At 54.4% G+C, this 26,778-nt stretch overlaps 2 protein-coding genes across 7 annotated transcripts; one reads left to right on the forward strand and one right to left on the reverse strand.

Moving 5' to 3' along the window:
* Positions 1-1,100: 1,100 nt before the first annotated feature.
* Positions 1,101-5,420, reverse strand: MZT2B (mitotic spindle organizing protein 2B). 2 transcript variants are annotated; one of them, XM_084867289.1, is made up of 4 exons: positions 4,780-5,374; positions 4,366-4,514; positions 3,327-3,506; positions 1,101-1,359 (listed from the first exon to the last, which is right to left on the reverse strand). In XM_084867289.1, exons 1-4 carry the CDS (start codon positions 4,941-4,943, stop codon positions 1,202-1,204), a joined length of 651 nt encoding a protein of 216 aa, XP_084723415.1. In that variant the 5' UTR covers positions 4,944-5,374; the 3' UTR covers positions 1,101-1,201. The 2 variants fall into 2 exon arrangements, with proteins under 2 accessions (XP_084723415.1, XP_084723414.1); XM_084867288.1 differs by lacking the exon at positions 3,327-3,506 and having other exon boundaries at positions 4,780-5,420.
* Positions 5,421-5,535: 115 nt separating this feature from the next.
* On the forward strand, positions 5,536-26,532 carry SMPD4 (sphingomyelin phosphodiesterase 4). Of its 5 annotated transcripts, none has more exons than XM_084867884.1 (20): positions 5,536-5,646; positions 7,317-7,398; positions 9,976-10,062; positions 10,897-11,039; positions 11,187-11,262; positions 12,018-12,126; positions 12,239-12,291; positions 12,803-12,954; positions 14,952-15,084; positions 15,961-16,032; positions 18,866-18,952; positions 21,391-21,536; positions 22,408-22,498; positions 22,730-22,830; positions 23,261-23,424; positions 23,862-24,067; positions 24,412-24,645; positions 24,881-25,012; positions 25,196-25,324; positions 25,447-26,532. In XM_084867884.1, exons 2-20 carry the CDS (start codon positions 7,360-7,362, stop codon positions 25,774-25,776), a joined length of 2,484 nt encoding a protein of 827 aa, XP_084724010.1. In that variant the 5' UTR covers positions 5,536-5,646; positions 7,317-7,359; the 3' UTR covers positions 25,777-26,532. The 5 variants fall into 5 exon arrangements, with proteins under 5 accessions (XP_084724010.1, XP_084724012.1, XP_084724011.1 ...); XM_084867885.1 differs by lacking the exon at positions 5,536-5,646 and adding an exon at positions 5,693-5,837; XM_084867886.1 differs by lacking the exon at positions 18,866-18,952.
* Positions 26,533-26,778: the final 246 nt, after the last annotated feature.

Below are 26,778 nucleotides of genomic sequence, written 5' to 3' on the forward strand. Positions count from 1 at the left end.
TACATGGTGCTGTGCTTCAGAGTGGGTGTGGCACTCCCCACACCTGTAAGGAGCTATTGCTCACATAGTATAACCCGAGGGGAACAGTCAACATTCCCAATCCAGGACTTCAAAGCGTTAACATTTACTCAATTCTAGGGAAATTGAGTTAGATTTTTCCATTGAATTTGCCATTTTTCAGGCCTGTCCATCGATGGGATGTGTGGACTAAAGTAAAAAGCTTGGAATTGGAGTTTTAAATATACAGAGAGGCAGGGAGAGGGAGAGGTAGAAACAACAGTGATGAGAGAGAATCATTGATAGGCTGCCTTCTGCATGCCTCCCATTGGGGACTGAGCCCACAACCCGGGCATGTGCTCTAACTGGAAATTGAACTGGGACTTTCTGGTTCATAGCTTGATGCTCAACCACTGAGCAACACAAGCCAGGCAACTGGAGTTTTAAAATCTGAAGCACATGGAAGTGGGGAGGGTGTCCACAGAATTCCTAAAACTCTGGGTCACATGTGTAAGGTCAGCATTTTGGGGATAAGGGGTTTTATTGGATTCTTCAATGGCATGCATGACCCACAGAGGTTAGAAGCTCTAAAAATTCATCCCTGTCCTGTCTGTGGTAACTTAACAGTGTCCCCCCCCCCCCCTCCATACTTTAAACCCCTGCTCCCTGCCGAAACCGGTTTGGCTCAATGGATAGAGCGTCGGTCTGCGGACTGAAAGGTCCCATGTTCGATTCTGGTTAAGGGCATGTACCTTGGTTGCGGGCACATCCCCAGTAGGGGGTGTGCAGGAGGCAGCTGGTCGGCAATTCTCTCTTATCGATGTTTCTAGCTAGCTATCCCTCTCCCTTCCTCTCTGTGAAAAATCAACTATATATATATATATATATATATATATATATATATATACCCTGCTCCCACTGCACCTGAGTACCCTAATGGTCTCAAGCAAAACATGTTGAAACGAGGTCCATGAGGGTGACATCACTAGTTTAAGTCACTTGGTTAGTTCAGCATAACCAGGATGAGAAACAGAACTAATTCTAAATATTTTTGCTTTAATATATTGAAAATATGATAGAAAACATCTTGAATAGACCATGAATTTTTTTTTTTTTTTTACAAAAGATTTATTACCAACTGGGGGGATCATGCCTAACCTCTGCTAGGAGGCTGGTGGAGCCCACAGCACGTGGTTCCCTTGGCTCAGGTACTGCTCCGAGTGGGGCTCTTCCCAGGCCCTGCCCCCTTGGGCAGCCTGGTAGCACTGGGCTGTCGGGGCATCCTCTGGCTGGATCCTTCCCGGCAGCTTCGTTCTGCCAGGGTGGGGCCTCCACCAAGAGCAGTGCTGCTTTTGTTTCTCCCTGAGCGGACACAGAAAACCATCATTAGGAACCAGCACAAACTCCACCATCACAGTGCATCTGTGTTTCTTGAGCAACATTTACATCTGATACGTTTCTAGCACAGTACTTTCAGCCGGGGACCCTGTATCAGCCCAGGGTTCTGAGGCTCAAACACTGCCTACAGATGGCATGTCCAAGAGCAGTCCTTGGCAGGTGCAGGAGGCCCGGGAGAGTGTCTTAGAATGAAGGCGTGGGGGTGGGAGTGTCGATGGTGAGTTTGGGGGCAGCTCAGCTTCTTGACTCCTGCCCTAGGAAGCTTTTGTGGTTAGCTACAACTGCCAGCAGCACAGGAGGGCTCATATCAGGAGAGCTGCTATCTCATTGTCCCCATAAGGCACACTCCTCTTCTCTGGATTACCCATGTCTCACTCAGCCCATCAGACAACACAGAAGCACAGGAGTCATCAACAGATGATGAAGTCAGGCTTTTGAACTTGGATCTTGGAAGCTCCGTTTTCCTCCCTCCCTCCCTCAGTGTCCTGCAAACGTTCAGTGGTCAAGCTTCTTGCTCTCAGGTTCACTCCCAGATCCCATGGTTGGGTCCTGCAGAGGCTTGACTGCTCAAGACTTGTCCTGACCACTAGGTAGTCACACTCAGATGGAGACCACTGGTCTGTTCCTTGATTTGTAATTTGCTTACTTTATTCTCTCTCTCTCGTTTGTGTGTGTGTGTGTGTGTGTGTGTGTGTGTAGACAGGCATACCTGTAACCACACCTGGACTAGAGTTTTATTTTAAATGGTTGACTTCCCTGGGCTCCGAGTGTTGACAGCATCAGCAAGACTAAGAGGACCCCCCCCCCCCGGGGGACAAAATGGACTGGTGGACCAGGCTCACTCACCAGCTCACAGTCCCTCCCAGCTTCAGCCAATGTCTGCCCTGTGGGCTTTGACCAGGATTCCTGTCTCCTGCTTGACCCCTAGTCTCCTCCAGGGTTCAGGGTCAAATAGCCTGCCTCAGGGAAATTATGAGTTGTTGGACAAAAGATGCAACCAAGTTTCTTAGGGGCCTGTTAAGTCATTTCTGTTTTTACCATTTGTCACCTTGAGCAAGCCGAGGCACCTGCCTTTGAAACTGCAGACCCTGGCTTTATAGAACATCGGGCTCACTTTCCATGATCTCCAAGACGGACAACTAAGTTCTTCCCAGGGTTCCTGCAGGGCTATGACATCCCTTCTTAAGACAATTTCTGGAAAGTACTTCCTCAGAGAGCAGGGTATTTGCTGCCCCGTGTGATGGGGAGGGTCACAGTGGTTCTTCCTCTGGAACTTGGAACAGCTCCTGTTTCCTCCGCCTCACCTCCCTGGTCTTCACACTCAAGTGCTCATGTGCACTTGACTCGACAGAAATGTAATAACAGGTTACCCAGGGCCGAGGTGGAACAGACAGGAGCATGTTGTGGGGGTAAAGCTGAGTCAACTCCGCCTGCCTTTAAATCTGACAAGGTCAGTGACTCACAAAAAAACAGATACAAAGAGAACTGTCATCCACATTTTCTTTGGTAGAAATGCCAATATTCTGTCAGTGCAACTATCCCTATGAGCCGCGCCACCCTCAGCGTCTCCCAGCATGCCAGTGCCCAGCTCGGATGCCATAGCACCTCCCAGGTCGGGCCAAGCAGAATTAGGTCTTCCGTGGCACCTTCCCTGCCCCTCAGCCTCTTCTCCTCTGGGGCAGGGGCACCTCTGTAGAGCACAAGTCTCACCCAGCAGAGTTAGTCTCTGGCGGGGGGAGGGTATTAGGGGTACTGCAGGTTGTCTCTTAATAAACCATGAAATTGTGCCTTCAGTCTCTACGCTGTGTGGCAGAGATGGCCAGCAGGATCCTGCCCTTGCAGCCAGAAGCTGTTCTAGCTTTCTTGGGCCACAGCAGTTTCCATGGAAACAAGAGCACAACAACCCCCAGAGATAAACCAATAAATGCAACCTGCAAAAGGAGAGAACAGGCAGCAAGAGTACCGGAGGGAACCGGGGGGCCCAGGAGAGAGAGGCGAGTGCGTGGCAGCCGGGCTGTGGTGCAGAACCGGAGAGGCCGCAGGCCGCGGGGCTGAGGAAAAGGAGGCCCTTGCAGGGGGGCTACAGTTCTTGGCAAAGAGAAAGGAGGCCTCTGCAGGTCAGAGAGAGACACAAAGAGAGCAGACGGAGCATGGGTCAGTGAGGAAGCCCAGCACCTCTCAGGAAAGGGGGCTTGAGTGCCTAGGGCCCTGGCACTCCCACCCAAAGGGGCCAGCCTGCCCTCCACTCCAATGGCAGCTGCTGCTCAGGATGCCTGTAAGTGCCTGAGTGTTCTGGCCCAGGAGCCAGCCCAGGGAGGTTCTGCTGCATTACAGAGGGTTTCTGACAGTCATCAGGGGCAGAAGTGACAGGCAGGGCGCTCTGCCTTGACATTCTCATCACCAGCCCCTGTTCGTAATCCTTGAGCGTGAGGAGGCCCCCGCAAGCCTGAGCCCAGGTGCTCTGCCACTCAAGCCTCTGCACCCTGAGTGCCCAGGGCAGCCACACTGACTCCTAGGCAGGATCTGGAGCCGGGTGAGGTGGGTTCAGGGGAGGCGGTTGTAGGAAAGCCTCTCTGCTTGCCCACTCCCTGAGCACTTCCCCAGAGAGTGTACACACCATGAGAAGAGGAACCAAAGCAGTCTTGTCCCTGTGTTTGTGGCATGAAGGCATGAGTTATGAAGTGAGAAGAGGCTGGGACAGATGAGGCCTAGCCTGCTTGGGCCACGTTGGGGCACCCATTCTGCCTCCATCTGATCCAAACCTGCTCTCTCAAGACTAGCATTGAAGCCAAAGCTGGGGACTGCACCAAATGGGAGCGCCCCTGGGCGGGTCCAGTGGGTCATGGGAGAAGACCTACAGAAAGGCCTGGCCACTGAAGGTTTAGCCCGCTGTGCCTGGCACTGCCCACCTCCTGGGCCCCCACCACCACCCTGCAGCCTGGGTCACGGGCAGAGAGCATCCCAGCTGACCTCTAGTCTCAGGCACACTCGATGTGGGCAGGGATACTCCAGCAGGATCCTGGGGCTCGCTCGCCAGCCTCTGCCCGGCACACATGGATTTGAGCATCTGGAAGACTGCGAGGGGCGCGACGTTCAGCTTCAGCAGGTCCACCAGGATCCTGGTGAGAAAAGATGCGGTGCGCAGTGAGCCCTACTGGTCCCCGGCCCGTCTGCTGGGGCGGGAACGGGGCAGGCACAGACTACCAGACTGACACTAGGTCCAGGAGGGCCACCTTTGTCAAGGTCCCGACTCTATTCTGAGCTCTCAGAGGGTCACGACAAAGATGGGAGGCTCTAATATACAGATCAGTGCCTGGCGGGGTCTAATAGCCGGGTTGTCTGGGGGGTCGGACCAGCGCGCAGCCTCCACCCGCGCCCGCTCACTTGAACACGTCGGGATCCATGGCACCGCCCGCCGCCTGCGCCAGCTCGTACAGCTCCATCTCCTCGGCACTCAGCACCTTCTTTCGCCGCAGCGCGAGCTTCTGTAGCGCTGCCTCCAGCCCCGGAGGTGGCCCCGGCCCGGGCCCGGCGCCCGGCGTCGCCATCTGCGGGGCCTGCGGGAAGGTGCGCGCTCCAATCCGTCCCGCCCCGCCGGGCGCTCCCACGGCGCCCTCTACTGGCCCGGCCGGCTCTTCCTCTCCCTGCAGCGTCACCGTGTTGCCTCTGAACACCCCTACACTGGAGGGCAGGGATCAGTCTGTCTTCCCTCTTTCATTCGACCCACATTTACGTGCCGGGCATTGTGTTAGGCGTGGTAGAGACCGTGGCAGACCAGAGACCCGCTCCTTGGCCATCAGGACTTTCCTGGTAGGTTGCATTAGTCTCGCTTAAGTAGCAACATCCAGCGCAGTGCCTGACATACAGTGGGCGCTCAATAAGTGCCTGTGGGACGAAGGGTAGTCAATGCACAGTGTATACATTAATTGTTCCTGGCCCTCCGGGATGCTCCATTGGGGGCGCGCCCCGAGGGCCCACTAACAGCCTCTCCTCACGCGCACGCGCCCTCCTCGTCTCGCGTACAGTGCGTGAGCTCAGGCCTCCACTGCGCACGCGCGTACACACTTGAAACCCATAAACCCCGCCAGCTTTCGCTTTGCGCACGCGCTTTTTGAGGTACTAGCAGCTGCGTGTTTCCCGCCAGGCCAGGGGGCGTGGCGCGACGCGCAGCTTGATGACGACATCTCGGCGCCGGAAAGCCGAATGGTAGCCGCGGGCCCCCGAGGATGAGAGACGCTCCAGAGTCCACAGGTGAGTAGCGGGAGGGGCGCGCGCCCGACGGTCCCGGCATCCTCTCTGAACTTCCGCTGAAGTGGTGTTCGTTCCTCCGCGAGCCCCGCCCGGGCCTCCGCGTCTCTGCCCCGGCCGGGCCGGCGGGGAAGCCTAGGGCCTGGGCTCCGCCCTCATGCCGCCTTCCTGCGCGGCTCACACATCCAGTCCAGGTGGGTGCTCTGTTAACGTTCGTTGGACGAGTTGGAGGAAGGAAAGCTTCGAGTTAAACTTGAGTTTTGGACTCAACAAACCGTGTTAGGAGGAAGAGCCGGGTGTGGGTCCCGGCTCGAGCCGTCCTCCCATTGTCCGAGCCGGTTTTCCCCTCTGTGGTGTGGGGATATTGTCCAACGCCTACTCCACGGGGCAGTTGTGAGCAACACAAGGGAGCCTGCTCGGCTTCTCAGAGCAGCTAGAGGGAGTCGTTGGCCGTAGCGTGATTTGCTTGGCATAATCAGCGATGACTGAGCACGGCCGCTCTCAGAAGAGACCCCAAAACTAGATCCGAAGCAGCTCCTGAGGAAAGTGGTTGTGGAAGTGGTAGGATGAAGCAGACGCTTGGTGCACAGCACAGAGGGGTGAGGCGGGGGGGGGGGGGGGGGGGGGGGACCAAGACCAAGGCAGGGTCAGAGAACTGTGTAAAGATCACTGCCAGCTTTGGGAAGACCCCTAGTTTGGCATCTCTGGCCTCGTTCCATCAGCCTCTGCCTGGTACACACTTTCTCTGAGCAAGGAGTTGCTTTCACCTCATCCTAAAGCTCTGCCCTTTGCAAACAATTCAGGATTTTATGCTGCTTTGATAATTTTGGAATAGTTCCCTTGACCACTTGATTCAGGACTGAGGTGTTTTAAGTTTGTTTTGTTTTTTAACTGAAACTAATAGCTAGCTTAAGGGGGGGGGGGGCTTGGAGGTGTTTTTATTACCAAATGACAGATATGTGCATCTCCTATCAGCTTCTCCGCTGCCTACACAATCTCCTTGCACCCAACCTCTCCATCCACATGAAGTTGTCAGTTGCTGCCTCAGGCCCCTTACTCAGGACAGTAGGCAAAACTGTGCAAGGAAAAGCCAGCAGTAACCCATCATTGGAACTAGGCATGCTTCCTCTCTGCTCAGTCCAAGGCTGAAATCAAGGTGCTGGCCAGCTTTGCTCTTCTCTAGATGCTCTGGAGAAGAAGCTGCTTTCAAGCTTACTCAGGTTGCTGTCAGAATCTAGTTCTTTGGCGTAGAACTAAGGTCCCCGTTCCCTTGCTGACTGTCAGCCAAGACTGCACTGTATTTTATGGCCCACTGACTTGAGACTTGAAATTGTATCTGCAAAATTCTTTCACAGCAATTCTAGATGATTGTGATTGAGTAACCAGGGACCGGCGCTTGGAGGGCTATCTTTAGAATTCTGCCTACTATATGTAAATGAGAAATACATGGAGAGCCCCTAGAACGAAGCCTGGCACATATCAAGTGTCATACAAGCGTTACCACGTATTAGCAAGGATTTGCCACCACAAACGTGTCTTTGAAGCTGGCCAATGTAGACTGCATGAGAATGGCATGTGTGTGATGAGTTATACAAATGTTCTCCTGGGCATTGTGAAACGATAACAGTATTCTGCTTGGCAGATGTTGAGATTTCATATTTGCTTTTCCACAGTGGTTTCCTAAGACGATCATTTTCAACTCCACCAGAGGCTACTATGGCATTCCCTCACCTGCAGCAGCCCAGCTTCCTACTGGTAAATATCAGGCGCCCGTGTGAGTGTCAGTTCAAAGCTGAGGGACCTGGGAGTTCCTTCCACCAACTCGAACTCTCCAGTGGTTGTTTTAGGGTGCGTGTGATGGGAATAACACTGGACTCGGAATTGAAATCCTTAGGCTTGACTCTGCCTCTGCAGGACCTTGGGCCTCTTTGAGTTCCTCTTGTTTGGGACTATCTGCACTTCCTGGACTTGTAAGTCTATTTCTTTCACCAAGTAGGGGAAGTTTTCACTCATTATTTCTTCAAATAGGTTTTCAATTTCTTGCTCTTATCTTTTGGCACCCCTGTAATGTTAATGTTGTCTAAAAAGTTGTCCCAGAGATTCCTTATGCTTTCTTCATATTTTTTTTTATTCTTTTTTCTTTTTGCTCTTCTGATTGGGTGTTTTTTTTTGCTTCCTCATATTCCAAATCATTGACTTGATTCTTGGAATCCTCTACTGTTGAATCCCTATAAATGGTTCTTTACTTCAGTTAGTGTATGCTTAATTTCTGACTGGTCATTTTTCGTGACATTGAAACTCTCACTAAGATCCTTGAAAGTCTCACTAGTCCCTTGAAGCTCTCATGAAGATCCTTGAGTAACCTTACAATCATCGTTTTGAACTTGGTTTCTAGTAGTTTGCTTGCTTCCATTTCTTTCATTTGTGATGTGTTTCTTTGTCTCATAATTTTTGCTGCTTACTTGTGTTTCTATGTATTACAGAGAGCTACTGTGTCTCCTGGAATTGGTAGAGTGGCCTTGTGTAGTCAGTGTCCTCTATGGCCCAGTGGCCCAACCTCCCTAGTTACCTGAGCTGGACACTCTAGGTGTGTCCCTGTGTGCGCCGTGTGCACTGTCTTATAGTTGAGCCTTGATTGCTGTTGGCATCTCTAGGAGGAGTTGACCTCCAAGCCAATTGGCTGTGAGGACCAGCTGCAAGACAGTGGGAGAACTGCTTTGCAGGAGGCGAGGCCCAGCTGTGAAGGAAGGCAGGCTTATGCTAGAGCTGGACTCGAGCCTTTTATTGGTAGGATTGGGCACACTGTCACCAGCTGCAGCTTGTTTGAGGGATGTTAGCAAAGTCTGAAGCCTGAGCCAGGACAGGCCATTCATATTGAAAAGCTGCTGCAAACAACTTGGATGGGGCTGCACATTGGATGGGGCATGGTTAGGGAATCCCCAGGGCAGAGCAAACATGTGGGCTGCCAGATCTGGCTGCCAGTCAGCCCTGTAATAGGGGAGGTCCCAGCACAGGAACAATGATCCTTGCAAGCACCTCTGTCTCAGAGAAAGCCGCCCCTGGGTTCCTGTCCCATTGCCAGACAGTTCAGTTCCTCCTCATATGTGTCTGAGTCCTCCAGAGCTGCCTGGTGCTGGAGCTCAGAGGTATTGAATCTAAGTGTGTTTGTGTGCCAGCCCTTTAAAAGGAACAGCTGGGTCTCCAGCAGCCTCTGTGTCTCTTAGCCACAAGCCCATTGGTTTTTACAGCCCATAGTTATGGGGACTTCTCTTCCTAGTTCTGGAACCCTGAGCTGGGGATCTGGTGTGGGGCTGGGACTCCTTGTTCCCCTTGGGCAGCTTCCACAAAGACAACCTCCCTCCTAATTAAAAAAATCGACACAGGTGGGAATCGGATCATCCAGGTCTGCATCTCTTCCCCTCCTACCAATCTCAATGTGCTTGCTTTCTTCTTTAATTTTAGGACTTCCATTCAGCCTTCTTTCAGGCGGTTCTAAATGATGGTGGTTCTGTATTTTTAGTTGTAATTTCGATGTGGTTGTGGGAGGTGGCAAGTGCAGGCATTTACATCTTGCAAGGTCCCTGCCTGTTTCTTTTTTTTCTTTTTTACCTTCCTGTTTGTCTTTATTACTTTTATTTTTTTTCTAATTTAAATTCTTTATTGTTTAAAGTATTACATATGTCTCCTTTTTCCCCCATTGACCTCTCCCTGGCTGCTCTCCACTCCCCACTTCCTCCCAGCACATGTCCCCGCCCCCCTACTGTCTGTGTCCTTTGATTATGCTTATATGCATGCAATTCTTTGAGGTAATTGGGGATGCCTAACAGAGGCTGCTGGGAAGCAAGCCTGATAGTTACTTGTCTAGAAGGCATGGTACCTCTAGTAGCATCCTTTAGGTCACTGACATATGCCTGACCTAATGTATGAGGTGCTGGGGAATCAGGTCAGTGGTGTGTATCTCACTCCTGCCTGTCATGTGGATTTCTTTTTTGACTTGAACCAGAATATCATCAAAAGCTGAAAAATGGCCGAAACCGGTTTGGCTCAATGGATAGAGGGTCGGCTTGGGGACTGAAGGGACCCAGGTTCGATTCCAGTCAAGGGCATGTGCCTTGGTTGTGGGCATATCCCCAGTAGGGAGTGTGCAAGAGGCAGCTGATCGATGACTCTCTCTCATTGATGTTTCAAACTCTCTATCTCCCTTCCTCTCTGCACAAAATCAATAAAATATATATATATATATATTTTTTTAAAGCTGAAAAATGAATATGTTCGTGGTATTTATTTATTTATTTATTTATTTATTTATTTATTTATTTCGGTTTCTTATAGGCTAGCCTGAAAGCTGACACGATAAATAAGCCCTTTGCACAGCGGTGCCAAGACTTGGTTAAAGTCATAGAGGATTTTCCAGCAAAGGTACAGCTCTCTAGCATTTCTTTGGGGCATGTCTCATTCTATCCTTAAAAAATATTCTTACAGTCCCTGGTTTCCATCTCTGAGCACTGCCCTACACAGAGTCCTGACCTGGCATTGTGGCTGTCACATTTGTGGACACATCTAAGCATGTGAACATGTAAGCCAGGATTTTCTACCGTGCATGCTTTTGTCCCACATGGGATGCTTGGCAATGTCCAGGGACATTTTTAATGATCACACAGGAGTGGTGCTACTAGTATCAAGCGGTAGAGACCAGCCATGCTGGTAAGCCATCCCAAAATGCACAGGGCAGCCCCACAATAAAGAAGTATTCAGCCTAAAATGTCAACAGTACCAAAGTCGAGAAACTGGTATAAATACTGAAAATATGTACTCCCATCACACCCAGATTTGTCCATTAGTAGTAAATGAGGTAAGTTTAAGAAGCCGGCTGGACAAGGAGTTACTACCAAATGACAGCAAGTCTCAGTTTCAAGGGCTCACTTTGAGAAGAACATTGCCTCCCTTAGTAAAGCTCTCTTTAACATAGTGACTAATTTAACTGGCCCAGATAAACAGTACTGCTGGACATGCTCTAAAACCACGATGAAAGGCTCCAAGGCTGCTGCTCTCCTGTTGGCCTCTTGTGCCAGGGTTCCTGGGGGTGCCAGGCTGGTCCTGTGGGCTTTTGAACCAGGGAGTAACATGCTCAGAGCTCACGTTCAGCTAGGGAAGTGGCAGCGTGAGGTGCAGGACTGGCGCTGGCACACAGCCCGGCAGTGAGCACTGGTCCTCAGCAAGCCTGCCCAAAGCCTCGCCCTCTCACTGTTTCAGGAGCTGCATGCCATCTTCCCATGGTTGGTAGAGAGCATTTTCGGCAGCTTGGATGGTCTTCTCATCGGCTGGAACCTCCGCTCCTTACAGGGACGTGTGAGCCCTGTAGAATTCAGCATTGCGATGGAATTTCTAGACCCTGGGTAGGTAGGTTTGTCACCTGAGGAGCTGGATGTTTTCTCTGGTGATCCCATTTTTAAATCGTTGTATTTTTCAAAGTTAGAAACAAATCCAAGCAAGATGGTTTGCAGTTCATTTGCCTGCTTTTCTTGTTTTAATTTCATGTTCAGTGGCCCAATGATGAAGTTGGTATATAAACTTCAAGCTGAAGACTATAAGTTTGACTTTCCTGTCTCCTACCTGCCTGTAAGTAAGCCTTGGCGGTGAAAGCTGTGCTTGGGCAGAGACCCCAGACAGTGACTGTAGTGGTGGGAGGTGGGCAGGGGCTCAGAGGGGCTGTCACAGTGGCCAGGAGAATGCCATGGTGTCTGTTCAGGGTCAAAGAGACATCACAAATTGGAATTTTCAAGATCACAAATTCTGCCAATGGGGAAGGCACCATGCTGCCGGTTTGCTGCTGGCTGGATGATAGACAGGGCCATGTGACTGGTTACAACAGGGATTTGCACGGCAGGTTGAAAAGCAGAGGAGATGGGATTCATCAGGCTTATAAATGTGCACAGCTGCTGCCTTTGCTGTTTGCAGGTTTTGTGATGATAATAGTGGCCCAGTGCATGGATTTGTGCACTGGTGGGGACCCTCAGCCTGGCCTGTGGGGATCCTGCCGAAACCAGCAGTCCAGTATACCCTGAGGGATCCCAGAGTGTGAGAGGGCACTGCAAAGATGCTATTGCTTGGCTGCTCCTGCATTGAGTATCTGCCCCCTAGTGGTTAGTGTGCATCATAGCTACTGGTCTTTTTTATAGATAGGTAGGTTGGTAGGTAGGTAGGTAGATAGATAGATAGATGAAAGCTTGCTCAAGGGTTATGCAGAGGATAGTGCTGTTCCCATGAACAGGGTCCAGGTGCTGGCCACCTCCTCAGCAGCCTTCCCAAAGGGCTGCACCACATGTGGGGCGCTGAACCAGAGCCTGCCTGTGACCTGCCTCCTCTCTCCACAGGGCCCCGTGAAGGCGTCCATCCAGGAGCACATGGTCCCTGACAGTCCTCTGTACCACAACAAGGTCCAGTTCCCCCCCACCGGGGGCCTTGGCCTGAACCTGGCCCTCAGTATCCTTTGCTGACCCCACGGTAGGGAGGCTGGGGTGGCCAGCACAGTGTGGGTTGGTGGGGGTGCGGTGGCCCAATGTCCCTGCCGTTTGTCCCCTGATCCTGCCTTCAGATCCGTTCGAGTATTACATGTTCTTTTTCGCTCTGAGCCTCATCACTCAAAAGGTACAGAAGGGATTCCCCTGAACAGTTTGCTTCACTGGAAACCCCTGAGGGGGGTCGTGGCCCTGGGCTCTTGTTTTCACATAGCAAGGGAGCTTGGAATTTGCCTGAGGGCCAGCTGCCAGCCTTTCTTTGTCTTCCATTTCTCCGTTTCCCTTCCTGCCTCATTTCGCCGGGTCTTCCTTTCCTTCCTTTCCTTCTCCGGTGTTTGTCCTTCAGGCCATTCTCACTTAGGGCAATAGACTGGTGGGCAGACTTGACAGGTGATGTGGCAGTCAGGGGCTTCCCACCGGAGGTGCTTACCGGACAGTGGGGCAGAGTGGAGGGTCACAGGTGGGTAGCACTGAGGGTTTAGTCAGGCTGTCTGTGATGGCGGCTTTTCTCCTGGCACCACCCTCAGAGTGCGTGGGCTGGCCTCAGGGAAGCACCCAAATCCCAAGGCTTTCGTGTGATTGATGGGGTCAGCAGCCTGGGGCAGTGCCTCGAGCCACCCACTAACTCGTTTTGTTTTCAGCCTCTCCCCGGGGCCCTCCATGTTCGTACTTCAGACTGCGCGTATTTCATCCTGGTGGACAGGTACCTGTCGTGGTTCCTGCCCACAGAAGGCAGCGTGCTCCCCCTGCTCTCCTCTAGTCCTGGGGGGCCCAGCCCCTCACCAGCTCCCAGGTAAGGCTCTCCAATGATCCTGGCCTTTGGCCAGTACCTGAAGTGCCCTGTGCCTGCCACTAGCTATTCTATTATACAAAAGGGTAGCCTGGTCAGTGAGCACTGCTCATGCAACAGTGGTGCCCACTCTGTCCAGGGCTCCCCAGTTTTTCTTATGCCTGAGATGCCCAGCTGCCATAGCACAGACTAAAGTGCAGGGTAAGGCCGAAACCGGTTTGGCTCAGTGGATAGAGCGTCGGAATCGAACCTGAAAGGTCCCAGGTTTGATTCTGGTCAAGGGCACGTACCTTGGTTGCGGGCACATCCCCAGTAAGGGGTGTGTAGGCGGCAGCTGATCCACGTTTCTCTCTCATCAATGTTTCTAACTCTCTATCCCACTCCCTTCCTCTCTGTAAAAAAATCAATAAAATATTTAAAAATATTTAAAAAAAATAAATAAATAAAGTGCAGGGTAAGGAGAGTGTCTGTTTTGGCTTTCAGTCACCATCCCTGAAGTGGTCAGGTCCTGTGGCCACATGGCCCTGCTGTGAAAACGGGCTGTGTTCTGCCCATAGCATCCCTCCCCACATGCAACATCCGTTCCCTACACTGAGTGCTAGTGTTCTCTGTATGGTGCCAGTTTTAGTATGTGTGCTGCTGAAGCAGCAGTGTTGTTGACCAAATATTTGTTATGTGATCCATGAAGTGGTGGGAATCAACGGGACTCGAGAACCAGGTGTTGGCCGGAGCCAGAGTTCCTGGGATGAAGGGCCTTTTCTGTCAGTGAGCAGGCTGTTACTGTGCAGAAGGAGTGTGTGCCGCCAGTCACAGCCTGGAGGTGACGGGGCCTTTGCTGGCTCTCCCCAGGAGATCCTCCTGCCTAACAGCCACTGCCCGTGCTCCTCTGACCCTCCTCCACCTCACTGGCCCAACTCCCTCCCTGGGAGACTCCAGGCAGGCTCTTTCATGCACATGCTAGTCCACCCCACCTCTGGCTCATGCCATACCCCACGCTCACAGATATGGACAGAAGCCCAAGGAAAGGGGATTGAAAGAGGGGAGGGGTGTCTTGGGTGTGGATCAGAATCACGCCTTCTCACAGGCAGACTGCAGCTGCCAAATGGTTTTCTGGGCCTGATTTTGTCTGCTTGTTTTTACATATTTAAGACTGACAAAAAAGTTGCTATGCATAACGTAAAGAATTACAGACCCTTCAGCCAGGTTTCTAAATGGTTTTTATCCTCTATATGCTTTTTCTGGGTCCTTTAAGTAAGTTATAGATATGATGCCCATTATCTCTTAATATTTCAGAATGGGTCTCCTCATAGTGAGTGCACACTCCTTCATAACCACAGCCCAGCTATCCCATCAGTGGCAGCTACCTGGCTAGGATTCAGTTCAGGATCACTTACTACATACAGTTGTCTCTCTCATCCCCTTCTGTCTGCAACTGGATCTCAATCTTTCCTGCCCCTGACACCTTTGTAGCATGCAGTCTAGGTGTGTGCAGAATGCCCTTGACCTGGGTTCTCAGGTATTTTCTTGTGATTGGGCCCAGGTTGGACATGGTTTGGTAGGAGCTGTGCAGCGGTGACCCATGGTGTCCATGTGCCCCAGTAGAGGCAACATTGGCTTGGTCACTGGGCTGAGGGGGAGTTGGCCATGTTTTCCTGCTGTAAAGTTTTGGGGCCTAAATTAATTAACAAGGGGAATTTAATGGGAAGATATTCTGAAACTATTCACTTATCACTTAATGTTCGCATCCCTTGGTGGTCCTTGGCCAAATCACTTATTAATGGAATGGTGCCAAGTGATGAGTTTTTACATTTCATCACTTCTTTGTTTCCTAGGGAACAGTCTCTTCCCATTTGTTTGTGTAAATCCACGTGGACTGGGGAGTCATTGTATGATTCAACAGACTGTAACTGTTATTGTGGTCGTTGGTTTTGATGTCCAGGTTGCCCCTGGGTCTGGCAGCGGGAGCCCCTAATGAAGGCCTGTTTCTGTGTCTTCCTCAGGACTCCAGCCATGCCTTTTGCTTCCTATGGCCTCCACCACACCAGTCTTCTGAAGCGACATATCTCTCACCAGACATCTGTGAATGCAGACCCTGCCTCCCATGAGATCTGGAGGTCGGAAACTCTACTCCAGGTGAGAACTGAGACAACTCCACTCTGCTTCCATTTCAAAGTAAACTGCTCACCACTTTCCACCCCATGGGCCAGAGGCCTAAAGACTGCCCCTGAGCTGGAAGGTGCTTCTAAATTATCGGTATTTCCCTTCTGTGACATTTAGAAGAAATTTACCCGCCTGTCTAACCTGTATCTCATTGCCAGTGTTTTTCATTCGAGGATTTCCTGTGCAGGGTTTTGTTTTTCTCATGGTGGTGTAATCACTGCCCAGTCTTGTAGTTTCCGATAGATCTGTGTAAATGCTCTCACCATGCACCTGTCCGACGCACTCCTATGTGGTTCGGAAGGTTTCCTGTGACCTGTCGTGTGGGTATTAAACCCTGCACCAGCTACGTTTTTGTGATGCTTAGTAGAGAGGGCCTTTGAAGCCTTCACTTGGTCAGCAGGCAGCCCCGGCCTTCTGTACGAGGGACCCACAGGGGAGCTGGCAGTGCCCCCTGTCAGCCTCTCCTCCAGGCTTGGTCTGGCTCACTCCCGATAATATCTTCTGACAGAAAAGTTTTTCATTTTCATGAACTCCATTTTATCTAGTTTTCCTTTATTGCCTGTGCTTTTGAAATCATGTCTAAGAAATCATTGCCGAATTCCATATCATGAAGGTTTCTCCTTGGGCTTTCTTCTAAGAATTTTATCATTTTAGCTCTTTCATTTAGGTCTGGGATCCATTTTGAGTTGTTTTTTGTTTATGGTGTTAGGTAAGGGTCCAAATTCATTCATTTGCATGTGGGTATCCTGTTTCCCAGCAGCATTTGTTGAAAACACTCCTTTCCTCCATAGAATAGTCTTGACGCTGTTGCTATTGTAATTCATTTAACCAGCTAATGCTCTTTCGCAGGTTTTTGTTGAAATGTGGCTTCATCATTATTCCTTGGAGATGTATCAGAAAATGCAGTCCCCTCATGCCAAGGTATGTTGCCATAGTTTCTTTCCATCCCCTGCTCTTGTCCTGGTGTGCCTGGCCTTGATGTCAGTTAGTTTTCTGGATGGTGTGCTTGCACCCTGAGGGCTGGAGGCCTGTGGTCTGGGGTCCTCCTGAGCTACGTCCAGAGCCCCCTTGGTGGCAGCAGGAACAGATGAGGTGGTGGTGCTCGTGCTCTGCGGGCAGGGGAGCCGCTGACGCTTCTGGGAGACATGTCTGGTCTGTCACGTCCATCGTCACAGCGCTTCCTGCTTTCCTGCTGAGGGGGTGCCCGACCGACCGCGGCCACCCCGGCGCTCCGCCTTCTGCACACCCGCAGGCTGTGTGTTGGGTGGAGTCCTGCGCCCTCCTGCATGTGGCCTGGCCTGTTTCCTCCTCCTCCTCACCTCTCCCCCTTCTCTCGCTGGGCTACTGGTGTGTAAGGATGTGGAGGTGGCTGAGACCCTGGCATCCTCGGGGGTTGCTGTCCCCAGGCCCATAGCCCATGGGACTTGTCAGGGTAGAACAGTTCTGTTCAGTTAGTAAGCTGGGCACTAACTCCGTGAGACGGCAGTGCCTGGCTTCTCTGTACCCGGTTGCTTCTGTCACTGCCAGGCAAAATTCTCATAAGCTTCCTTGAGAATGAAGGATCTGTGGTTTTTTATAAAAATGGAAAATGGCTGTCTGTAGCTTTTGCTCTGTGATTCTGGGGAGAAGTGGGGGTTCTGTTCCGGCTGCAGAGTCTAAGCAACCAGTTCTGTGGTCCCAGTGTTCTGCCAAGTGGAGGGTTGGGGTGCAGCTCTCCCACTGCTGCTCTTTTAAAGCGCCCCAAACCTGCTTCCTTGGTGTCACATAGGAGGAGGAGGAGGAGGAGACAGGGGACTCCATCCGGGGCCTCATGTCACAGAGCTCGTGCGCTGCTCCCCCACCTCCCAGAGCTGGCTCTGCATGTGCCTGGATGGTGCACGTGGTCAAGGTCCTGAGAGGCTCCCGTCGCCCCTGTGCACGTGGCTTAGTCTTGCAGAGGCAGAAGCCACTCCGCTGCATTGCCTGCCTTGTCTGCTTGTCCTGTCGTCCGAGCCAGTGGAAGCATGCCGCTTTCGTTTTTAGCAGATGTGTGAGGCAGAAAGGCCTTTCTGGTCTGAGTCCACATGCGGAAGGGGCAGTGCCTGTCCTTGCCAGGGCAGGAGGGCCTTCCCCTTCTCCCACATTTGCTTCCTCCTCTGGGCCAGACCACAAGGTGGGTGAGAGCTTTTCAGGGTGGTGGGGGCGGGGAGATTGTTCTCACCAGGCATCAGAGAGGTTCTGCCCTTTCCTTCCTATTGAGGCAGAAAAGCAAAACCTGAGAAATCTAGGTGTGTAGGAAGCCGGGAGACAGCTGAGGAGGTCTGCTTCGTCTGAGGCCCCTTAGCGTTTACGCAGGCCCATGCTGCACTGCACCGTACGGAAACCCGTGTGAGTCTTGGTTCTAGGGAGGCAGGGAGTATAGCTCCTGGAAATCCCCGTGTGTCCGTGGCCGGGCTGGGTGCAGAGTGCACGCTCGCCCCCTGGAGGCCTGGCCTCCACCCAGCTTGCTGAGCGGGGCTTCTGGAAGCACAGTCATGATGGCCATAGCCCTGCCGGCTGGTGTGGGGCTGCCCTGTGTCCCCACCGGCCAGGCCCGGAACCCAGCAGGAAAACTGTGCTCCGATTCCTCCTGAGGGCTGCAGCTGAGCCCACGGTCTGGCCTGGAGGAAGGCTGTGAATGGCCAACACCTTCTTGCTGCGCTCCTTTTCACCCTGCTCCGCGTGTCTCTGGCTGTGCCTGTTTCCTTGGAGTTTGGCGCACTCGTTCACAACTCTCCTGTGTGAAGCATGCTGCTCAGCCCAAGGCATGGCCCTCGCAGTGCAGGCTGTGTGCTGGACTGGCTCTGGCTGTGCTTGGCTGAGGGAGGGCAGCTTTTGCAGGCTTTGATGCTGCAGGGAGGTAGTGTGGAAGGTCCTGGGGTGGGGCCAGGCAGCATTGGAGCTCAGCTGTCATCTCCAGCATCCCAGGCTCAGGGAGTGTGTGACGATGGCCCGATTCTTGCCATTGGGACTAAGGAAAGGCTCTGTGTATCTGGAGAGTTGGGGTCCCAGTGAGGTAGAGAGAGGTTGGTCTTCCCAGAATTAGATCCAAGGAGTATTTGTGTCTCCTTTGACCATTTCCAGATGTTGGGTGTGGAGGATGTTTGGTGGGGCCTGGTGGGCTGAGCTGAGCACACTGTGTGCTGCCTTCAGGAACCAGCCCCCACCAGGACCCAACACTGACCGGATCTGAGACACATAGGAATTGTGCTGGTCAGTGTTTCCTCAGGACAACCCAGGGGAGTCCAGTCAGTTACGTAGCTTTGTTTTCTTGGCAGAGTGGCCTCCATCTAGAACTGGATCCTAAAGTTTCTCTCCTGAGGCTCCGGCCTTCAGGGCCGTGGTTGTTGGCACCCAGGCTCCTAGTGGGCTACGCTATGCGTTCACAGTGTCATCAGGGACACTCAGGAGGGAAAGTGAGTCAGGCCAACCTCAGAGAGCTGGAGAGGCCTCAGGCCCCAATGGCATGGAGGGCCTCCCAGTGGCCTGGAGGGTCTGTCTATCCCCCCGCCTGGCTGTGCTGCAGGAGGGGTGTGGTCTGGGTTGCTGTGAGGGTGGTCTCACTGGCCCGACATTGCTGGGCCAAGGTTATCAGGATTGTCACTGACATGCTTTTGTTTTTGTTTTTTGTTTTGTTTTTTTCTCTTCTGGGCTCTCACTTTTTTCTTTCTCCCCACTCTCCCCTTCCCTTCCTCCCCTCCCTCCACCTTCTCTGGCTTCTGTTTTATTGTCTCAGCTGGAGGTTCTGCACTACCGACTCAGTGTCTCCAGCGCCCTTCACAGCCCTGCCCAACCCAGCCTCCAGGCCCTCCACGCCTACCAAGTACTGGCTGCTCTTGATCTGTTCCGTTTCACCCCAGCCCTGTGGTGTAAGCCACAGAGCTCCTGTCAGTGCAGTGGTAACGCGAGGGCATGGCTGGGGCCTCTGGGGGTGATACAGAGACCATTCCACACACAGCCAGGCCCTGGGGGTTCAGGGTGGCCTGGCCCTTCAGCCTGGCCCAGCCTCCAGGTTTGTAGACTAGCCAGGGTTTGGGATGTGCAGTCATGTGGCAGGAAGTGAGGCACATGATCCCTGCTGGCTATGGGGTCATCAGATCTTCCTGGTCAGGCCTCCAGCCAGTGGAGGTTTCTGTGTTGTGGGGGCTCTGTGCTTGGCCCTAGTTTGAGGAAGCAAAATATTTCTGCTTTGGTGGTATATCCTGTACTTGAAGTGACTGAGTACACGAGGCTCAGGGGCTTGTGGGTGGTGCAGTTCTGCTGAGCGGAGCCTGTGTGAGGCAGAGGCAGGAGAACTTGGGGCTTGGTTCTCCAGCCTGGAAATGCTGTCCGTTCTCAGGAGACCAGTCCCAGCTTCTGCAAGCCCAGGCTCTTGTGACCCCATGGAGACTGGTCTGCTTAGGCAGAAATGAAGAGTGTGACAGAGTTAAGGTCAGCAAAGAGGAGTTCACCCTGTAGGGTGTTTTGGGACTGACAGCCTCATAGTTCATTGTTTATGAGATGAGGACGGAAGTCGGGGTGTATCTGGAGCCGTGCTCAGAGCCTGTCCCTTTCACTGTCTGTGGGAGCACACACTGAATTTGAGCACAAGGTAAAAAGTTTTGTTTTGCTGGGACAGGTTGTCAGTGCGCAGCACATATTGGGGTTTCTGCTCAGAAGCAGCAGCTGCAGTGAGGAGGGAAGAGCATGTTCCAGAAGGATCAGTATGGACCAGCTGGACACAGAAGTTGGTGCCACTCCAGCCTCTATAGGAGGGTCCCCGGAGAAACATCCGGCTGCGCTCACTCCGCAGCAGGAGGGCCCAGAGCCCTGGAATGGGCTTTGGAAAAGTGTCCTTAAAAGGAGGCCACTTTCAGCTGCAACCAGAGATTCCTGAGGGCTCTGGCTCAGGAGGCTGTGGAGTTGGGAGACTGGCCTGACAAACCTAGAGGGAGCATGGCCAGTGGGTTGCAGTGATTGCTGGGGGCCTGTGCAGGGAGCCCCGCTCTCCAGAAAGACCAGGGGGATGCGTTGAGATGGGATTCGGGGTCCGGTTCCCTGTCCATGGCCAAGAGGGGTCGGGAATGAGAAGGGGGAGGGCTCCGAGCAGGAGGTTCTCAGGTCTGATATTGATGCCCTTCTAATCTTTTATTAAAATAGCCCATGCCTTTTGCTTCAGAACAAAGCAGATTCATTGCATAAAGACTTTAAAATGCAGATGAGCAGAAAGAAGTTACCTTAGTATCAAGTGTCATCTCTAGATGTGTGTGTGGGGGGATGTCACCTGGGCCTGTGGGGGCATTTCCATGACAGAGAGGGGCACGATGGTGCTGTGGGCAGGGCCGAATAGGCTGGCTTCCTCAGCTTCTGAGGTCTGTGTCTGGGCTGTGCCAGGAGTCGTGGCTCGCCCCAGCCTCAGCACTGCTCTGGGTTGGGATGAGGCTGCCAAGAGCTCTTCTGAGTCTGCTGTGCCCTAAAGAGCTCGGGTGAGTGTGAGGAGAGGAGGGTGTCGGTCTGGACAGCCAGAATGTGGGGCATGGGACAGTGGTCCTGCCTTCTATGTGGCCTCCGCTACATGGGGCTTCACCTGCAGTCCATCCCTGAACAGCTGGCAAACAGGCTTTGCTCCGGGTCTGGTTCTCAAAGATCCTCCAGGGCTCTGAATCAAAAGTTCGGCTCACAAGGTTGACAGTGTTCTTGTCTTTGGGGTTGTGCTGACCAGTAGGTCCATCAGCAGCAGAGGGAGGACTGTGTCCAGAGGGGGAGCAGGTAGAGGGTGGGTTGTGGCGGGAAGAGGGGCTGGAGAGTGGTTCGCCTGCGAAGGGGAAGCCGTGGGCCACAGCAGCCTGTCTGCACACACCTGGCGGCAGGGGAGTACCGAGGCCAGACCCCAGGTGGGATGCCAGCCTGCCCGTCCCCTGCTCCTCCTCATCCTCTGGCTGGCCAGGAGGTGAGGACCCCCGACAGCCTAGGTGGGCAGCAATGACAGGTCACCCCCGGAGGGTTTGAAGCATGTAGAGAAGCATTGGCCAGCTTGGTTCTGTAGCAGCCGCCCCAAGGCACACGGTGCAGACTTCCCCACCCTCAGCTTGTCCAGACCCTGCAGTGCCGGGGTCCTCAGCGGGTGCAGGTATGGGCGGGGCCCCAGGTGGTCCCGCTTTCAGCCTGGCCCATGCATCCTGTGGGGAGAGCAGAGAGATGGGCCCTGGTGGGATGTGGTCAGACCTGGGGGTTCAAGCTCAGAAAAACCTGGATCCTGACATACACCGTTCTCAACCTTAGGAGTCATTCACGCCCACCGAGGAGCACGTGCTGGTGGTGCGCCTGCTGATCAAACACCTGCACGCCTTTTCCAACAGCCTGAAGCCCGAGCAGGTCTCGCCCTCCGCCCACTCCCATGCCACCAGCCCCCTGGAGGAATTCAAACGGTGGGTATGGGGCTGTAAGCAGGGCTGCTGTGCTCAGCCTGCCTCCTCCTCCGCACACGTGCTGCCCGCTGACTTCCCCGGGGCGTGTGGGCCTCACCTTGTCCCCTCCTGGCTCTGTCTCCCCATCCCCACCCTGGCCCCAAAGGTGGGTGGGGTCGAGCTGCTTTTCTGGCTGCTATGGCCTGTCCCTGGAGGTCTGCCCTCTTCAGTAGAAAGATCCAGGCTGCAATTGGTTAGAGCTGTGGTCAGCAAACTCATTAGTCAACAGAGCTAAGTATCAACACTTCAACAATTAAAATTTCTTTTGAGAGCCACATTTTTTAAACTTAAACTTCTTCTAACGCCACTTCTTCAAAATAGACTCGCCCAGGCCGTGGTATTTTGTGGAAGAGCCACACTCAAGGGGCCAAAGAGCCGCATGTGGCTCTCGAGCTGCAGTTTGCTGACCACTGGGTTAGAGCATCATGCTGATACGCTGAGAGCCAGGCTGGCCAGGGAAAGGCCTTGTCTCATGCTCCTCTCCCTTCCTCCAAATGACCGGGCTGGGAGGGCCTTCTCATCGGAGTGGCTCATTGTCACAGGAGACTGGGCTCCATGCTGCCCCCTCCCCTCCTCAGGCTGGGAAAGGGCTGGGGTGGTGAGCCAAGCTGACAAGTGTCCAGGAGCCACAAGGGATTGGCCACATGTGTGCTGTGTGTCCTTGGAATGTTCCCTTACATCTCCGAGCCATGGCTTCTTCCTCTGAAGAATGTTCTCTTCCTAAAAACAGGAAGTCTCAGCCCCAGAGGGAACCCAGTGCCCTCCTGGCAGAGCTGGTCCTTAGAGCAGAGCTGCTGGGCTCCCTGTGAGGTGACCCGATTCCTCTCCGTAGGGCTGCTGTCCCGAGGTTCGTCCAGCAGAAGCTCTACCTCTTCCTGCAGCACTGCTTCGGCCACTGGCCCCTGGATGCGTCCTTCAGAGCTGTGAGTGTCGGCCCGTTAGCCTCACTGAGCTGCACCTGGCCCACTTCTGAAGGGACACTGAGAGGACGGTCCTAGGGATGCACCGAGTCCCTCCTGTGTCCTCTCAGGGAGAAGACACACCTAGTGGCACCCCTGCCCACCCCACAGAACAAAGCCCTGCAGCTGGATCCATGCCCCTGCTCCCTGAGCTGCCTCCTGGGCCACAGCCCACTGTGCCACGTGTCTCACCAGGTCCTGGAGATGTGGCTAAGCTACCTGCAGCCCTGGAGGTACGCGCCTGAGAAGCAGCCTCAGAGCAGTGATGGCCAGGCCCGCTGCGTGTCCGAGAGATGGTGAGCCTGCGCCCTGCCCTCCCCTGGGGCTCTTCTCTGAGGGGAGCATAGGCCGCCCGCGCCCCTCCTGACGCTGCTGTCTCTTGTCTGGGCCTGGGATTGGTTTCCTGTGGAAACAGCAGGTCACCCTCCTCCCCTGTCCCCTTGCCATTATCATCTCACTCAGATCTGTGTTCACGCTCACCCCCAAACCTCCCAGCTGGCCCCCAAGCTTCTGTCGGCACCTCTGATTGCTTCCTCCTGTGCACCCCTCTGGTGCCCTGGCCTTGGTCACCTCAGAAAGGGCCTCGTTCTGGGGATAATCCATTGTCCTCGGGGGACCCAGGCCTTGCAGTCTGTCCTGCCTCCTCCCGGACACCCCCAGACCCTCTCAGCTGCCGTCTGACCCCTCTGAGTAGGAGATGGCCCCTGAGCAGCCGCCCGTCCGCAGGGCGCCCTTCGTGCAGGAGAACCTGCTGCTGTACACCAAGCTCTTCGTGGGCTTCCTGAGCCGCGCGCTGCGCACCGACCTGGTCAGCCCCAAGAACGCGCTGATGGTGTTCCGCGTGGCCAAGGTCTTCGCCCAGCCCAGCCTGGCCGAGATGATCCAGAAAGGTGAGCCCTCAGCCAGGGGGCCCACAGACCCTGTCTGTGCCTCACAGGCTCGTGGGGGGCCTGGCAAAGGTAGTGGAGGGGATCCTGGTGCCCAGAGCAAGATGAAGGTCAGCCTGGCGGAACCCCGTCTGCCTGGCAGCTCAGTGCGCCTGGCAGAAGGGGGAGCAGGTCTCTGAGCTATCTCCCTGGGGACTTGTGGCAGTCGGGTCCCTGTCCTGCTTTCGTCTGAGCCAGCTTTGTTGGGCGTTAGCTTCTTATGCTGCCTCTTAGCGAGTGTGGGCTTCCTGTGGAGACCGGCAGGGCCTCTGAGCATCACCGGGCTCCCTCGCTGTGTGTTCACTGCCGTTCGGATCCTCGGGAGGCGCTTAGGGGCCTGCAGCAGCACCTGGGCATTTGTGTCCTTGAGGCCAAGGCCAGGCTCTTGTCCGGCTTTCCAGGCGAGCAGCTGTTCCTGGAGCCGGAACTCGTCATCCCCCACCGCCAGCACCGGCTCTTCACGGCTCCCACAGTCACCGGCAGCATCCTGTCGTCCTGGCCGCCGGCCGTCACGGACACCTCCTTCAAGGTGAAGAGCCATGTCTACAGCCTGGAAGGCCAGGACTGCAAGTACACCCCGATGTTTGGGCCAGAGGTCCGGACGCTGGTGAGTGAGTCTGGGCTCAGCCAGTCCGGGGCCGTCCTGCACCCCTGGGACAGAGCCGAGACGGGCACACACCTCTGGGGGAAGGAGGAAGACGGGGGGTTGAATAGACACCAGTACTCCCTTCTCCCCTTTTAGGTTCAGTGAAGGCTAATGTTTTTCTAATAATAGAGGCAGTGTTTGTTGGGATTTTCCCACATTTAGAATATGCCCCTTAGTTTTTTAAAATCTTTGTCACGTGGAAGCCCCCCTCCTGGCCCTTGCGGGCTTCCCCAGGACCACCTGTTGGGGACTGGGTGCCGTGAGGTGGCCCCACCAGAGCTCACCGACCTCCCGTCTGCCCGCAGGTCCTGCGCCTGGCTCAGCTCATCACGCAGGCCAAGCAGACAGCCAAGTCCATCTCTGACCAGTGCGGGGAGAGCACGGCCAGCCGCCCTTTCCTGTCATGGCTGGGCTTCTACCTTTCGGACACAAACAGCTCCTACCCAGCCAACGACCTGGACGACATGGGGCAGGACAGCATCCGCAAGACGGACGAGTACCTGGAGAAGGCCCTGGAGTACCTGTGCCAGATGTTCCGAGTATGTGCCCTGAGGCTGTCCCCTCCCAGATCTGGTCCCGTGCCCTCACCCCACTACGGAGCCCGGACCAGCCACAGCCTGGGTTGTGCCACCAGGGCTGGGCTCCGCGGGAGATGCAGGCCTGGGCCTGCAACGTCGTGTCTGGGTCGCATCGTTGTCGCGGTTAGAGGCCGAGGGATTGAAGGCCAATTTGCTCCCTTCACCGGAAACTGAAGCCGTAGTTTCTCCCTGACAGCTCAGTGAGGCCCAGCTTGCCCAGCTCACACTCGCCTTGGGGACAGCTCAGGGTGAGAACGGGAAGAAGCAGCTCCCGGACTGCATCGTGGGTGAGGACGGCCTCATCCTCACACCCCTGGGCCGGTACCAGGTAAGGCCCACGTCCCAGAGGGGCCTGGCTCTCCAGGGTTTCCAGGCAGCACGCCGGTGGCCCCACCAGCCTGTCCCCGTCCCCATAATCAGAGACAACTCCCTGAGTTGTTTGCAAAGGTGTGCTTTCTGGACTGCTCCTGTGGCCCCCCTTTCCCTGGGGCTCACCTCCTGCTGCTTCTAGATCATCAACGGGCTACGGAAGTTTGACATCGAGTACCAGGGGGACTCGGAGCTACAGCCCATCCGGAGCTACGAGATTGCTAGCCTGGTCCGCTTGCTCTTCCGGCTGTCCTCCACCATCAACCAGAGGGTGAGTGGGTGGGAAGCCACATCCTCAGCTCAGTGTCCCTTCCATCCTGGAGCTCCCGGGAGGGGCTGGTGGGAGTGTGGCCCTGCCTGTGGCCCACTCCTCCGCCTCTGTCTGTGCTCTAGTTTGCAGGCCAGATGCAAGCCCTGTGCTCCCGGGCTGACTTCCTCGGCAGGTTCTGCAGATACCACCTCATGGAGCCTGGGCTGACTGACAAACACCTGCTGAGCCCCGTGGGGCAGGGCCGTGCGGCCAGCCGTGCCCGAGGGCCCAGGCTCAGCCTTCGTTTCCTGGGCAGCTACCGGACGCTGCTGACGCTGCTGCTGGCCTTCTTCGTGGCCTCTCTGTTCCGCGTCGGGCCCCTGCCCTGCGCCCTGCTCCTCGTGCTGGGCTACTTCCTCTACGCCGCGGCCATGACACTGCTGACGGAGCAGGGCAAGCTGCACCAGCCCTGACCACAGCCGCCTCCCCACACCGCCCTCCTGTGCCTGGGAGGCCCCCTCCGAACCTGAGCCCGGTCACCTTCAGCGTCAGAGAGCATTTCCTGTCGCCTCCGAACCGTCTGGAAGAGAAGGGCGCACGGTCAGACTTGGCCGGGGAAAGAGTAGCATCCAGGCCCGTGAGCTGTGTGGGATCAGGACAGTCCAGGGCCGGCCCGGCCTTCCTCAGCCGGAGGCTCCGCAAGAAGATGGCTCTTGGCTTCTCTCTCTTACAGCTGTTTCGGGGTTCAGCCATGTGAAGCCAGGGAGTCAGAGCTTCCCGGGGAGGCCCACGCTGCGGCTGCCCTGCCTGAGGTGGCAGTGTGGTCTCCTCCCCTGGTGACACCAGGACAGCAGCTCGGCCTTTGGCTCCAGAGAAGAATCAAAGACCCGAAAAGAGGCACCTGAGAAAATTAAAGGACGATTCTCGAAGCCTCATTTTAAAACTGCATTTGCCACTGCACTTGACAAAACAAGGGTTACTCCTCGCGTTCTCCCAGCGACTGGAAGTCTGGGCCATACAGTCCTGCCCTGGCTTCCTTCATTCCCAAGTCAGCAAGCACCTCGCTCAGTGGTGGCCATGTTACCACCTTGTCCTTCAGCCCAGCTCTCGTCCCCGCAGGCATCGGGGATCTGGCAGGACCGCCGGTCCCTCCGCCAGCTTCTGGTCTACAACCAAAGATGATCAAGCGTTGTCTGTACCTGCAATAAATCAAGTGTGCAAAGACATAACCTTTTGGTACCACTTAAATACTGAAGTTACACAACAATTACGTGTTCACTGTCAAAACGCCCCACGGGGTCTCACACACCTTTCAGTACACAGATGACACCAGAGAACAGCTCTGAAGAGGGATTTAAACCAGCCATCTTGTGGTGGGTGGGGAGTGTTCAGACTGAACGTTGAGCTTTGTGTTTTTATGTGAATCCGTACAGTGGTATTTGGTAGCCTGTGACCAAAAATCCAACAGGCTTGTA

Source organism: Pipistrellus hanaki (assembly GCF_964339955.1).
Source record: "Pipistrellus hanaki genome assembly, chromosome: 19".
NCBI classification, from domain to species: domain Eukaryota; kingdom Metazoa; phylum Chordata; class Mammalia; order Chiroptera; family Vespertilionidae; genus Pipistrellus; species Pipistrellus hanaki.

Excerpts from the sequence above, each read along its gene's own strand:
- MZT2B (XM_084867289.1), bottom strand. The coding sequence starts at position 4,943 with ATGGCGACGCCGGGCGCCGGGCCCGGGCCGGGGCCACCTCCGGGGCTG. Across the intron at positions 3,507-4,365 it reads GAGTGTGCCTGAGACTAGAG|AGGCCTCCTTTCTCTTTGCC; the intron begins GTCAGCTGGGAT and ends TCTGACCTGCAG. Across the intron at positions 1,360-3,326 it reads CCTGTTCTCTCCTTTTGCAG|GGAGAAACAAAAGCAGCACT; the intron begins GTTGCATTTATT and ends GTGTCCGCTCAG.
- SMPD4 (XM_084867884.1), top strand. The coding sequence starts at position 7,360 with ATGGCATTCCCTCACCTGCAGCAGCCCAGCTTCCTACTG. Across the intron at positions 16,033-18,865 it reads TGCAGTCCCCTCATGCCAAG|CTGGAGGTTCTGCACTACCG; the intron begins GTATGTTGCCAT and ends TTATTGTCTCAG. Across the intron at positions 21,537-22,407 it reads CCCCTGGAGGAATTCAAACG|GGCTGCTGTCCCGAGGTTCG; the intron begins GTGGGTATGGGG and ends TCCTCTCCGTAG.